The sequence below is a fragment of the Lissotriton helveticus genome, chromosome 2_1 (genome assembly GCF_964261635.1).
Source record: "Lissotriton helveticus chromosome 2_1, aLisHel1.1, whole genome shotgun sequence".
Classification (NCBI taxonomy): domain Eukaryota; kingdom Metazoa; phylum Chordata; class Amphibia; order Caudata; family Salamandridae; genus Lissotriton; species Lissotriton helveticus.
Window position 1 is genome coordinate 1542303854 of NC_136059.1, and position 15417 is coordinate 1542319270.

At 48.7% G+C, this 15417-nt stretch overlaps 1 protein-coding gene across 2 annotated transcripts in view; it reads left to right on the forward strand.

Annotated features, from left to right (window-relative positions):
• RBPMS (RNA binding protein, mRNA processing factor) overlaps positions 1-15417 on the forward strand; it is a 701414-nt gene that overhangs the window by 434124 nt on the left and 251873 nt on the right. For both annotated transcript variants that reach the window (XM_078676496.1, XM_078676497.1), the window contains exon 5: positions 2822-2972. In XM_078676496.1, coding sequence (XP_078532622.1) covers positions 2822-2972 — 151 coding nt within the window. The remainder of the gene's footprint in view (positions 1-2821; positions 2973-15417) is intronic.

Sequence of the window (15417 nt, forward strand, 5' to 3'; positions counted from 1 at the left end):
TTCCCAGTCCGGCCCTGTCTCCTCCCTAGTCTAAGGAACACACACGATTATTATACAACAAGGCACTAGTTTGCAACATTAGAGCTTGTTCTCACTCTTGGGAGCCAATCATATTACTCCTGACTCTGGAAACAGGTAAACATCCCTCTTTCTCAGGCCGACGCAGTGGACCATAGATGGCTACGTCCTTGAATTGTTACACTGGACATACTGCCGGGCACAATCAGCTCTTCCCACAAGTCCTTTCCCAGCTTGCTGTCTTCTTCTTCTTCTTCCGATGACAACCTCACTATTAGTCGTCTAATACATAACAATTCACAGTTCACTAGTTAGCAACAGGCGTTGGAGAAAACTGCATCTGCAATGGAAAAATACATAATCGTGCAAAACAAGCGAGAATGAAATGTCCAGGCCTCTCGGCCTTAAATGTCTGAAAGTCAATATTCAAGATCGCAATAGAAATGCAACTAACTTAAGTTACATAGCATGTTAACTTGGGTGCTGCTCATAATGGCTAAAGGTAGTCACCTATTACACATTATGTGATTAATATACACATGATATTTAGCATTGTAAGTCACACTTTGCTCATGAATGTATTTATGCAAATGTAAAAGTACGCTCTCCCAGTCTTAAGGTTAGAACTATAAGAACTGTGTAACTTCCTTATTCCTTCTACATGCCTGTCTCTTAGTTTAATTAGTTTATTGTCTATAATGCACAACAACACACCATAGGCTTCTTCAGTCCGTAAAGTCACCCTCCTTTCTTTGCAGCAAATCAAGGGGGTGTACTATAAATCCCATTCTGTGCACCAGGACGGATGTATGACGTTACAACGCACACTTTTACAACGCATACCTTTACAACGCATTTTTTACACCGCAATATCCATTACAACGCACACTTTTACAACGCATACAATTACAACGAATTCTTAAAACATACCTTTACAACGCATTCCACTACAACGCATAGTACATTTACAACGCATACCATTACAACGCATTACATTACATTACAATTAAGGTAAGTGTTGGATAGTATAAGGGTTAAAATTACTATTCTAACTCCAGGGGGTGCAACAGTAGGGAAAATATTGGATAGTGTAGGGGTTAAAATTACTATTCTAACTCCAGGGGGTGCAACAGTAGGGTAAGTATTGGATGGTAAGTTTTGCGTTGTAATGGTATGCGTTGTAATGACTGCGTTGTAATGGTATGCGTTGTAGTGGTATGCGTTGTAGTGTCATGCGTTGTAATGACTGCGTTGTAAAAGTGTGCGTTGTAATGGATGTTGCGGTGTAAAAGTTGCATTGTAATGGTAGTGCGTTGTAAAAGTTGCGTTGTAAACGTTGTTTCCCACCAGGACAGATGTTGTAGCCCTTTTAAATGGATTGTTGATCAATGTTATGTATCTTGAGAGGGATGTAGAGGTACGCTATGCTCCTGGTTGTATGACATCACAACGCATGCTTTTACCACGCATGCCAATACAACGCAATTTTTACAACGCAAGTCGTTACAACGACTTGCGTTGTGGGGCGCTGGATAGTGGAATAGTTTAATTTTCTATTGCAACTCCAGTCCCCGTGGATAGTAGGGAAGGTGTTGGATAGAAAATTAAACTATTCCCTATCCTACAGCGCCCTCCAGCACAAGTCGTTGTAATGACTTGCGTTGTAATGGTTGCGTTGTAATGGTAGTGTGTGGTAAAAGTTGCGTTGTAAAGGATGTTCCCCATGCTTCTTGATGCCTATTTCATGCTGTCCTGTGTAATTGTTGGCATCTTGTTCACTAAAAAGAATTTTTTAGAAATTGTAAAAGAAACAGTGTTGCACTTCTAAGAAATATAATGGCTTTTCCTCATCAGAAAGGGGCAACACACAAGGAGGAAAAATGAGGGTAATGAGATGGCGTTGATGCTTCTCTTTTCCTTAAATAAATCAGTAAGACTGGGAACTGGTTCAGTGACTATAAATACTTTGGGTTGGGACTATGGGCAGCTAGAAGTGGGCTATGGTGGTCATCTCAGGGACTAGCCTTGCTAGCCCAGTGCAGAGCGTCCCCCATTAAGTTTGCACGAGTGCTCACCCACAGGTGCCTCTGTTTCAAGAAGTATGAGTGAGCATAGTGTGCTAAACAGAGTACACAATTCTAAATGTTGTAAATGCTACAAAAGTAAAAAGAAACTTCAGATACTTCTAAAAATGAAGTAATAAGACATTTAAAGAACCCTTTGTATTTTGCTTTTCTTCTCACAATCTTTATTTCCTGAAACTGCCAAGCAATACAAGGCGGTGGTGATAGTGGGGGCATTAAGGTGGTGTAAGATTTTATTAAATTCTAATGCGATAACGGAAAGGAGGAACTTGGTACGGGGAAGGGTGGAGTTACGGGGCTTGCTGGTGGGATATCGTATAGTGATATGATTATGCCGGTGAAAAAATCAATAGATTATGGACATGCAATATACATAAATGTGGAGGAGTGCTGGAGTAGCAATGCTGGAGGGCGATGAGGTACGGGTGGGTTATGTTAATATGATAATGGAACAGTTTCTGTTAGGCTGTCGCAAGCTGGCAAATTGTTAAAACACAATAAAGATACATTTTAAAAATATATATTTGAATAAATTCTGGAACATGCACAGTTGGGTAAAAGCCTGGGAGAGAATGGCACCAATGGCTCACAATAGGTATGCAAGGAACCATCCAATGTTGTTGGTTTTCTTTTTCGGCTGTGACTCTTCCTATATGAAAGTATCTGTCCTATTTAGTAATGAATTCCACTTAACGCACTTTTATTGATTTTTTATGCAGGGAATTCGATTTGATCCTGAAATTCCACAAACCCTTCGGCTAGAGTTTGCCAAGGCGAACACAAAAATGGCCAAGAACAAGCTGGTCGGGACGCCGAATCCAAGCACTCTTCAGTTGAACACCATACCTCAATTTATCAGCCGAGACCAGTGTAAGTCTACCTTGAGTCTATAGTTTCATAGCCGAACAACCTTCTTCAAGGCCAGGGGGGCCTACTTTTGGCTGCAGTTGGTTTGATCATATCTGTGTCTTCCTCAGTAAGAAGAGGCCTCCCAGGCCTACTGGACATAGTTGTGCATCTCTGTGGTGGTTGTGTGATAACAACAGTGTGGTTCTACTCAGCAAAGAGTCAGTATGACACTGCAAAGCTTATATCTGAATAAGCTCAATTAGCCCTATAAATGTATGTTTAATTCAGTGTCATTTGCTTCCTCGGTTGTGTCAGAACCTTTGAGATATGGTTGGTTGCGGGAGTTTATTTTACTTATTTATTTAATTTCTTTTATAAAGCAGTAAAGTATTAACACCTTCTAGTGGCTCTCTGCTGGCCATTGGAAGAGGGCAAAAATACAAGGGGGCAGATTTACGTTTCCTGGTGCATCCCTGCAAATCAGCAGGGATGCACCAGAGAAGATGCGTTACACAAATTTACCCTTGCGCCACCACAGATGCGCGGCATTTACAATGCGGCACACTATGGTGCAAGGATAAACGGATGTGTGTTGCATCTGCCGGTGTAAGGTTCGTGCAGTGCTGTAGTTGTGTCACGGGCGCGACGCAACTCCAGCACTGTTCCAACCAGGCCTATCCTCAACTTGGTGCGTCACGCCTTACGCCTGCTTCAAGCAGGCACAAGGTTGTGACGCAGCGGCGTCGGCACTTTTCTGAGGCGTTCCTGTGATGGAATGCCTCCCCCAGCGCCATAACGCCCACATAAAAACCTGACGCAGGTTTCATGTGGCGCAGGGCTTTACAACGTGAAGCATATCCCTAGATGCGTCACGTTGTAAATAAGGTGCAACGTGGCGCATGGTTTACGCTGCCGCTGCATCACAGAAGTGACGCAACGGCGGCACAAATGTGGCAGACGGGGGTTGTAAATCTGCCCCAAGGTGTTATGTAGTTAAAATAACAAAAGGATTTCTATGATCTTTCACTACATTTGAAACCATGAGCCACTTCTCACCTATTACAGTATGATGGCCGGTGCCCTTCTTTGTGTTATTTCACAGTTTGGTAACCACTGTTTTTCCAAATATTTTGAGTTTTGGAAATTGATATGAATTGAAGAAGATAGCTTTAGTCGAGGCTTAATTAAGGTCAATAGAAAGAGAAAGTTAAAAGACAAGGAAAACAACTGGTAAGTTAGCAGGTTAACCTTAAACCCTACACCACCAATTCCATCTTTGTAACCTCACAAATTATTTCACACATACAATAATGAGGGCTACCAGAATGTTGTGGCAATGGAGGGTCAAATTATGTGGCAGGGTTGAAACAATTATGTGGGAAGAAAAGGCAAATTATCCTGCACCGTGTGATACGATCCGTGACTATGTTATTTCATTAGTTTGTCGTTTCTGCACCTTGCAGTACTGCCTGGGCAGAGCTACACCGCAATATCAGTTCAACACCTGCATTCAGCAATCAGTGATAGAAAGGTCAACAGTTAATCTTTATAAAGGGTCTACCATCGCGCAGAACCACTTTTTTTTTGGTGGAACTTTTGATCCACCTGAGCTAGAAATAATTATTTTTTGTAAATATGAAAATTGTGCAAATTGTGCAGCAGATTCATGGATTATGTGGCAAAGGTGGCAAATGCATAATTATGCGCAAAATACCACAGCTGCACAACTGCATAATTCCATTGGCCCTGACTCTAATTTGCCCTACTTCCATTCAGCTGTTTTCAGTATTCATGGGTGACTTTGCCTAGGAGACCTTTCATGTGAACTGGAAAAAAACATTTGTTTTGTTAGCCCCATTTTAACGTTTACACTCTTTAATCCGCCGACACCAAAATTGGTAAAATGAAAGCCTGGAAGTTGAACCGTATTTTTCCAAAGTGTCGAGCAAATTGGCAAAGTTATTAAGGATGGAATAGTGTCCAAACTCCAAACAGTTAGATAACAGAACAGTTCCCATGTCGTTTTGGGAGGCCTACAGGTCTGACCTATTGTAACCACTTCATCAGATGTAAAAGTAAGTTCAGATTGGCTGAAATGGACATGGTCAGCGACTAGCTGCCGCCTCCCCCCCAATCCGGCACCCAACACCCAGGAACGTGGACACGAGACGTGTTTTACTTTTTGGAAGGCGGGCGCTAGTCGCCCGGCCGTATTTATTAAAGTATGAAATTAAAAAGGTTTTAATTGCATAATCAACAATGAATACAAAAATCAGCAGGACATTCAGTTATACAATTGTTATCAACAAGTTTGAGAGCCTGACCTTAACAAAACTCTAATACAAGTTGTTCCTAGCTTAAACTAAACATCCTACCTTGATTTTTGTACATTTCTGGCCATATGGCAGGGTCACTACCGGTGTCAGGTCCTACAAGCTGCGCCTTCCCCCTAGAAGTGCGCATGCGCAGTGTTACCCCGGGAATTGCCCGGTCTACGCCCCAAACTCCATTTACCCACTAAAGGAGGGCCCTTACTCTGCGCCGGTGGCGTCATGAGTCCACGCGCGCGGGGTGGCTACCAGCCTAAGGAAAGCGTGAACTACTCCTACCCGCGCTCCTTTGCATATTACCTTGCCCCTGGAGTACTGGGAGTGGCCCGCAGGCCCCTCCCCCCGGGCGGGAACCTCCATAGGATGATGCCCGCCCCCTCAGACCTCAAATATGTGCTCACCGATAATGACCTTACCGCATGTCCCATACCTAATAAATACGACGACCTATGGAAAAAATTCTAAAGGACAACTACACTGGCTAATAAATAACAGTATCCACGCATAGCTAAAAGGGGAAAAAAGGCCTAACGACATGGCATAACATTACAATTCGGTTCACTCATGTTACTCAAAATTACAATATCAACGTATAGCTACAAAGGGAAAAAAGGCCTAAAGACACATATCTTCAAATACAGTTCACTTCACACATCACTTTTCTACAAAGGGGAAAAAGTCCTAACAACAGATCACAAATACAACAACAACCTACTCTCTCCCGCGGTTCATACCTTTGCAACTTACCATTAAACCGGACTTAACGCTGCTTAAACTTTGTACCAAGGGATGGTGGGTGGGAAACAAAGAAGCCCCGAACGCGGGGCACAACGTTCAGCGAGGGAGCGTCCAGGGACAAGGGGGTCTCCTGGGCGCTCCCTACTTCTTATTCCCGAGGGGCCGGGTGGCCCCTCCTATCGCCCGCCCCCCCCGACCCGGAACCAGTCCATTGAATCCGGGTCAGGAGGGGCGCCGGCCAATCGGCGGTGGGCCGCGCCCCCAGGGCACGCCCCCACCGTCGAAGGACCCGAGGGAGAGAGGAGGTGAGGCGGTCGCCGCGCCGCCATGCGTGCGGGGGGGCCGAGGGCCCCCCCTTTTCACATGGTCAGCGACTAGCTGCCGCCTCCCCCCCAATCCGGCACCCAACACCCAGGAACGTGGACACGAGACGTGTTTTACTTTTTGGAAGGCGGGCGCTAGTCGCCCGGCCGTATTTATTAAAGTATGAAATTAAAAAGGTTTTAATTGCATAATCAACAATGAATACAAAAATCAGCAGGACATTCAGTTATACAATTGTTATCAACAAGTTTGAGAGCCTGACCTTAACAAAACTCTAATACAAGTTGTTCCTAGCTTAAACTAAACATCCTACCTTGATTTTTGTACATTTCTGGCCATATGGCAGGGTCACTACCGGTGTCAGGTCCTACAAGCTGCGCCTTCCCCCTAGAAGTGCGCATGCGCAGTGTTACCCCGGGAATTGCCCGGTCTACGCCCCAAACTCCATTTACCCACTAAAGGAGGGCCCTTACTCTGCGCCGGTGGCGTCATGAGTCCACGCGCGCGGGGTGGCTACCAGCCTAAGGAAAGCGTGAACTACTCCTACCCGCGCTCCTTTGCATATTACCTTGCCCCTGGAGTACTGGGAGTGGCCCGCAGGCCCCTCCCCCCGGGCGGGAACCTCCATAGGATGATGCCCGCCCCCTCAGACCTCAAATATGTGCTCACCGATAATGACCTTACCGCCACAGGCCAGTATTGTTAACCGACGATCTGGCCTCCCCCTCTAGCCCCTGCCTAAGGACACACTCCTCCTATCCCAGCCCTCTAGCCAAGCCCAGATATTGTCAGACCATAGGACATTACCCTCTTCTGTCAAATGAACCCCGTCCTTCAAGTAATACTTGTGACCCCAGATGCACCCATGAGGTATTGACTGCAACACGGGGGTTCGAAACAACCTATCCAACCGTGTGTTGATCCTCTTTACCGAGTGATTCAACGCCCTGACCGAATGACCCCCCCGCCACTGAAGTCGAGGTATTAGTTGTGACCATACTAGTGTGCACCCTGGGCAGGTCCTAGCTATCCAACCCGCTGTTGAGATAATCTCCTCAATCAAGATGCGCCTGCCCAGTGTTGCCAAATCGTTCTCCCCAAGGTGAAGTATCACCACTGACGGTGGAGCCCGCTGGCGTGCTAACAGCCCTTGGAAGAATCCCCGAAACTCGTGAAGACACAACCCTCCTCTGCCAAAGAACGTGATATTCAACCCTAGTTGTGCCGCCCTTTCTTTCTTGTCACCTGACAGGAAGACACATTCCGCTCGCTTTACATATGAATGACCGACAATCCAGACAGTGTTCTTTGTTGTTTCCTGTTCGCCGCTCCGTGCCGATGAATATTGGCGGTGCCCGACGACAAATTCCTCCCCTGCGTAACAGGTCTGAGAAACTGTAAGAGAGCGGAAAGAGACCAAGCGTGAGTGACAGGTAATCATAGCATGTCAATCCGAACATAACGTTTATAGCAGTCTGACGACCACCTCCCAATTGCCTTCACTCTTTCCACTGGGAGGCCCCCCGCCACCGCCTCCGTTGCTGCCCCAATCCTGAAGGAATGAGATCCAAAATCTCTAGGATCAAGACCCGCTTTTGTAACCCCTATTTCGAACACTCTCCTGAATTGATACCTGGTCAAGGGGCTCCCGTCGGCGTGACAAAGCAACGCCCTGCCTGCTGAACCGACCAATAGTCCCATGAGTGATTCTACGTGCCTCACAGGGCAGCACGGGTTGGCGGGAGCCCGTTGCAGAACTATGGTGTGACCCCTACCTTCCTGGTCGGTCTTTGATTTCTGGATAGTCACCCACATGGTGTCACCCCTTATCGTCACCCCAGCCTTCTGCAAGCCACCTAGTATGTCAGACTTGGATCCTGCCACAAGTTCACTAATTCTCAGTGCCCCATAAAATGCAAGGGAGAATGCCGCCCTAAAAAGAAGCACTTCCCACTCCGAGTTACAAACAATCTCCAGCCTGCCCAGTAAGGCTGTTAGCCGGGCCAACCCCATGGGCTTCCTCTTATCCTTCTGGTGTCCCTGAATACGGCGCCATCCCCTTAAAGCCTTGCGTATCATAAAGGTATTAGTGGGATCCCGGAAGCCCCTAGCTTGAGCGAAGAATGACACTGCTGCCCTATGTCTGGTTGCCGCTGCCACTGAGCGCCCCTCTTTGTGCATCCACTCTAAATAAGCTGCAAACCCATCCTCCTTCGCCCAAAGCACTTCCCACTGTGGCCCCAAGAAAGAACAATAAGACAGAAACGCCCCTTCGTAAGCCGTCTTGGTCCTGGGGGCTAGGCTAGCGACCACGAGGTCTTGTAATCTGGGGCACCAATCTGCCAAAGTACTGCCGGGAAGTGTGCTGGCGAGGGGTCTGCTGTGGGGAGATGTTCCCTGAAAACCTGCATTTTGAAGCGAGAAAGGGAGTCAGCAGCATTGTTTAAAACACCAGGGACATGTTTGGCTCTAAAATTAGCATTCAGTTTAAGGCACCGCAGAACAATTTCCTTGATCAGACGAAGTATGAAAGGACACCGCGCCCCCTGCTGATTGATACATTCCACCACTGTCATGTTATCTGACCAAAACACCACTGATTGGTTACATAGGTGTTCGGGCCAAACCATCAGTGCCACCCATATTGGAAAAAGTTCCAGGAAGCCAATGTTGCTGAGCAAACCCCATGTGTTCCATTCTTCTGGCCATTGTTGAGCAACCCACCTATTCCCTAGGATGGCACCAAAGCCCACACTACCGGCCGCATCAGTCCATAGTCCCAACTCCGCTGATGTCGTGAGCGGATCGGGCCAGACCACCCTACCGTTAAAATCTTCCAGGAATGCCATCCAAATAAGCATATCCTGGCGAATTTCAGACGATAGGCGCGTGCGGTGGTGCTTTTCCCTCAGCCCCTTCATCGCGTGCGCGATGGAGCGAGAGAAGGGGCGAGCCATTGGGATGATTCTTAGTGCGAAATTCAGTTGCCCTACCACCTCCTGTAATTGCTGCAAAGTGACCTTCTCCTTCCGGAGGCATAACTGTAGCGATGTCTTGAATTTGCACACCTTGTCCTTAGGTAGTCTAAAACATCTCTCTATTGAGTCAATCTCTATGCCCAGAAATTCCAAGCAGGTGGTCGGGCCCACCGTCTTCCCAGGCGCAAGCGGGACCCCAAAAGCCCGCATGAGCACGCAAAATTCCTGCAATGCCAGTGCGCACTCCTGAGAACCCGGTGTACCGAGGAAGAGGAAATCATCTAAGTAATGCATGACCCTTTGATGGCCCGTCACTTGTCTCATGGCCCATTCAAGAAATGAACTAAACATCTCAAAGTAGGCGCAAGAAATAGAACAACCCATAGGCATGCATTTGTCCATGTAGAACCTCTCCCTAAAGGTGAAACCTAAAAGATGCTGGTCCGCCGGGTGGACTGGGAGGAGGCGGAAGGCGGACTCTATGTCTGATTTCGCCATCAGCGCCCCGGGTCCAGTGGCCTGCAATAAGGTAACAGCCTGATCAAAAGAGGCGTACTTAACACTACAGATACTTTCGTCAATGGCATCATTCAGTGAGGCCCCCTTTGGCGCTGACAGGTTATGGATCAATCTGAATTGCCCCTTCTCTTTCTTGGGGACAACTCCCAGTGGGGAACACACAAAATTGGGTACTGGCACTGTAGAAAAAGGGCCAGATATCCTGCCTAAGGAAAGCTCCTTGTCAATTTTGGCGGCCACAACAGCCGGATTGTGTGTGACTGATAATTGATTTCTACAGTGCGCACTGCCTGTGTATCCCCCGGCCGGGATCCTAAAACCTTTAGAAAAACCTTCCTGGAGTAGGGTGGCCGCTTTGTGGTCAGGGTATCTGTTCAACAATGGAATCATTGCCACCACATCCACTGGAGTGGGGGGGCGTAACCTGTCTGACTTATAGTGGCTTTCCCCTACCCCTCCGTCCTGTGTTACCTTGCTTGGACCTACAGGTAGTTTCTGGATGAGAGGGGTGCCCACAGGAGGAACATGCATGCCTAAATTTGCACGCGGCCCTTGTGCAGGTGCGCCTATTAAAATCCCAGCACACCCCTTTCTTCTCTGACCCACCTGCCCTAAATTTCCCAGGTATTTCACTCGTTTGGGGGGGCCGAAAGGGCTGCTGCGGTCTAGTGAACACCTTGACCGCACCGAACTGAGGGGGCGGTGCAGTGTCAGAGAACTGTTTGTGCCAAGCCATGGAATCTACCGAGTCCCATGGCAACGATCTATTGAATTCCAATGCCTTCCTAAAGTTGACATCATAACCCTTCCATGCTTCCCCAGAATACTGTTGACTCCACCCCACAATCCTGCTCGAGTAGCAAGCCAATGCAGCCTGCAGATCTGGAGGACGCTCAGCCTTAACTGCAGTGAAAACAGCCCATGCTTGCATCCAATTATTGAGATTTTCCTCAACCCTGAATCTAGTACACTGCGCCCTCCATTCACTTGGGAGCATCCACTCTTTCAGTGCTTTTGCCTGCTCCATTTCCCTATTATCCAACAATAAAGAATAAATGTACACGTATTTATCAGCCCAAATCATTTCTTTCACAGCTAAAGACACATGCTGAGCTAGATTTTCGCTCCTGGAAGGTATCACACCGTCCCCCAAGAGCGGCAATGCCACTTCCTTACCAAGTGCGGGCACCGGGGGCGGCTGCCCTTTTACTCCGTCCAGCTGGGGAACACTTGTACCTGTCAGGGGAGAAGAAATTGGCAATGCAACACTGTCGGCGACCGGTGCCGATCTGATTTTTTCTACAAACCTTGCCGCCTCTGCCGCATGGTCTGCAGAATTCGGGAAGGCTCCCCCTTTTTGGAGCCATGGCATCATGGCCGTTAACTGAGACAACAATTCGGGTGGCATTGAATCTACATTACCCCCCGGGACAACAGGTACCACTGGGGTTATGCCCAGTGGTCCTGGCACAGCTGGCAGGGCGGGCGCCGGGTGTGGCCCGCCTGTACCCGGGATTGTGGGCACCGGTGCGGGGGCAGACCCAGCGTCTACTGGTTGACCTGCCGGCACCGGCACCACAGGGGCAATGGGTGTAGGCACATGCGGGGGTGGAACCACCGCGGGCGGTGCGGCGGGTAACGGATCCACTGGGCCTGGGGTGGGGACCGCCTCCTTGGGTCGTTTGGACCTAGGTTTCCCTTGCGGGGTGACAAATTCCCCTCTTGGCACTGGTGCCACCCTCTTGCGGATCGGTCTCCCGGACGGGCCCGGTGCCTCGCCCTCTCTATCCTCCAACCGAGCTTCCCGCTCCTTAATTTGTCCTAGCTGTTGCCTAATGTCGCTCATCTCCCGCATCATAGCCCGCATCATAGCCTCCATGTTGGACCCCCTTTTTCCACCCCTTGGACCTGGCATGACGCTAACCCCAAAAAACACCCGCTGCCTACTTAGTTCCCAACAGGTCAGCTGTGTGTACCTTTCAGATGGAGGGTCACCAGGGGGCTTTCAGCACCATGCAACGGCGACCGCAACACTAGCGGCTTGTCCGCTTATGTAAGGGGGTGAGTAAACCTAATGTAGACCCACCCGGCGGCCACCAGGAGCGATGAATGCCAGCCCCCCGTACCCCTCTTACCGACCAGTCCTGCGCACCAGGTTGGGTGTTGACCGTCCGTACGTCCTTACGCCACGTCAAATGAGTGAATCTGCACGAAATAACGTCGTTAAGTGCCTGAAATGGAGAGATGTATTAACACCGTGCGCTAACACAGGAGCAGGCTTATACAAGCCCAATTTACATACAATGGAGGCTTGAACCCCCGCCCGTTAGTTTTTTGGCGATGTGCACCCCTAAACTTTAGATGTAGACAACAACACAAAACTCTCTCTTTAAACCAGCTAAAAAGGGGGCTTAAATACCTATTGATTTAACTTCTTACCAACAATTGCCCCCCTTTGATCAAAGTCAAAGTCACCTATCTAAACAGAATTCATAAGGCAATTATCGGGTAGGGCAATGCACAACACTCTTTAAACAATTATTACAAAACAATTATCCCACGCCACCTAGCTTTATCCTTGAAATTGTAAAATTAACCTAGGGGTCTCCCATCCAGGTGCTGCCCTGGTCGCCCCTGCTTCACTTCCCTGTATGGTCGCTTTCAAAACAGCCCCGTGAACACCAGCGCGTGAATAAGGAAATGCACGTAAAACGAGCTAAATGATCTTCACCCCAATTATGCTTATGTAATTCGCCCCCGCGCTTACGACCGTTAGGTCCCCACCGCAAAGGACACAAATGAATTAACAGCCTTCACACGGAGAGCTTAGCACACCCCTTTATCAATTATTAAACATTTAGAGGATTTCCTCAGATGATACAGATTTTCCGTGAAAGAGGCCGTCTAGAACCCCGGCTTGCGCTAACTGCTTCGAATCCTGGCTGCATGAACAGCGTGCGCCACCCGCTCCGGTTTCCCAGCTACCGCAGCCCGTTACTGCAGTTCCCTGCCCCACACGCTACTTTACCGTCTCAAAGGCGGTCGTTACCCCGCTCTCCCCGACGCCTCCGCGCCCTTGTGCTCCCGACGGCTCTCCACACCCGGCGAGGCGATGCACCCGGGCAAAGGCGGTGTCCCACGTGGTCACAGCTCCCTCGGCCTGCGGACAACAAAAACAGAGATCACGACGTTCCAGGTACAGCTCCTGATCCAGCGGGGTCCTGCTGCTCCGCAACGCCGAACGGAGATCTGAAAAATAAAGCAAGACTATTAACAAAACAAAGAAGCCCCGAACGCGGGGCACAACGTTCAGCGAGGGAGCGTCCAGGGACAAGGGGGTCTCCTGGGCGCTCCCTACTTCTTATTCCCGAGGGGCCGGGTGGCCCCTCCTATCGCCCGCCCCCCCCGACCCGGAACCAGTCCATTGAATCCGGGTCAGGAGGGGCGCCGGCCAATCGGCGGTGGGCCGCGCCCCCAGGGCACGCCCCCACCGTCGAAGGACCCGAGGGAGAGAGGAGGTGAGGCGGTCGCCGCGCCGCCATGCGTGCGGGGGGGCCGAGGGCCCCCCCTTTTCATACGAATTTTTTTCCCAGCTGCTTTTGGTAGATCCTGTCCACCGCACCGAGATCACGTGATTATTTCACAATGTGGGAAACAGATTTCGTGCCAGATATTGTGTAATTAAAGGAATGCAAAAATTGCCACATTCATTTTTCTGATGTCTAAAGCTCCAGGACTTGGCTTCTTATAGAAGTTTGATTTATTAAGGGCACGGATGTGCAGAACATTTTCTACGTCAGCAGACCGCCATACATCGAATCTGCCACTTAAAAGTCATAGGCTTGTTTGTCAAACTCAAATTATTTCAACATGTGGACAAAGTGCAAACTTATACAAAGTTCTGTAGGAGGGCAGTGGGTATACCCACCGTTGTTTGCATTTTGGTATTACATAACGGGCCGCACACGCTTGTACTGTCCCTTCAGTAATGTGGTTTGTGATGGTTTTAGGTGTGCACCAACAAGATCACAAGGGGCATTCCCTTGTTTGCTTTGGGGCAAGGCCAGGGCCGGACTGGGAACCAAAACCGGCCCTGGCAAAGTGCTCTGCCGGTCCACATTCGGGAAGGTGGGGGGCGGTTTGCTGCAAAAACGGCCCTGTAACAAAAACGGCCCCCAGGGGCCCAAAACCGTCCCCCACCCGTGCGGCGCACCTGGGGATTGCACGGTGCCCGCTACGGCCTGTCCGGGCCTGGGCATGGCCACATGCAAATAAGGGAGGCCTTTCCCATTGCACCCAAGGCTTATTACAGACTTGGGCACAATGGCAAAGAAGCTGCCGGGAGGCATAGTGATTGAGGGCCATTTAGAAAGTGTCACACGGGCAGTGGTGCTGGAACCATTTTCAGAGTGGGGGTGCTGCCATCAATGTTACGTCACTGGAGTTTGTAGATTCATATAGCACAGCTTATCAACCGTGAGGGTATCTAGGCGATGTCAGTAGGCATGGGCGAATAAGTGAATTGCCCAGAATCACAGGATGCTGTGAAGATGCCGAGACTCGAACCCGGATCCCCAGCTCTCGAGTCGGCAGCTCTGGCCTCTGTGCCACATCCTCTCCCAGGTAATAGGGTTTGTGAAAAATCAAAGCAAGTGCTACATGAATTGTAGCAAATGCGCCACACCCCAACCAGGAGAGGGGTTGGCCTAACGGCTAAGGCACTCGACCTCGGACCTGGGGAACTCGGTTCGAGTCTCGGTAACGACGCCAAAAACCCCCTGTGATTCTGGGCAAATCACTTAATCTCCCCGTGCCTAAAATGAAAGCGTGTCCTCATGTAATGTAACTGGTGCTATGTAAAGCGCTCTGATAACTGATTCGGTTCGGTTCTAGTTCGCGCTATATAAAACTCTGCAAAAAAAAAAAAAAAACAGCAGGAGAATGCTAGGGTTGTATTAAGCGTCCAATGGTGCGTTTTACAGCGCATTGTCCCAAATATAGGAGTAAAGCAGGGAGGAGGGGGTACTGCCATTTACAGACAGCACAATGTCCATTGAATTGTCCTCTTGAAATGGCCATTAAATGTTTACAAGGCGTGCAATTTTACAGCTCAACCTATGTGGTACATTCGGTTTCTGTGTATATTTATCACATAAGTGAAGTGTCTATTTTTCATCCTGTTAAAGTCTCTATTTCCATCACACTTCAGAATTAGACAAATATACCTCTCACTTGCAACTGTATGTTTTTCCTATATTTTTCTTGATGCAGCTGCAGCAGGCATTTGTTTGTTACTTGCTGTGGATACATTTTGAAATACTTGTAAAGTTCATTTACAAGAATTCCAAACATTTGAGAGGCTGCAGCCTTTTCCTCCCACACTCACTTGACCCCAGGATGATTGTCAGTTGGTTACAGAATTCACTCACGTTGCAGTAAGAGAAGAGAAAAATAAATACTACTCTCAGTGTTAAAAAAAAAAGAATACAGTGGTTTGCCAGAAGACATTGCCTGGCATTTGACCTCTGGCTTTGAATGCACAGACAGTGCTGCATGCTACTACAAGATTAAAACAAA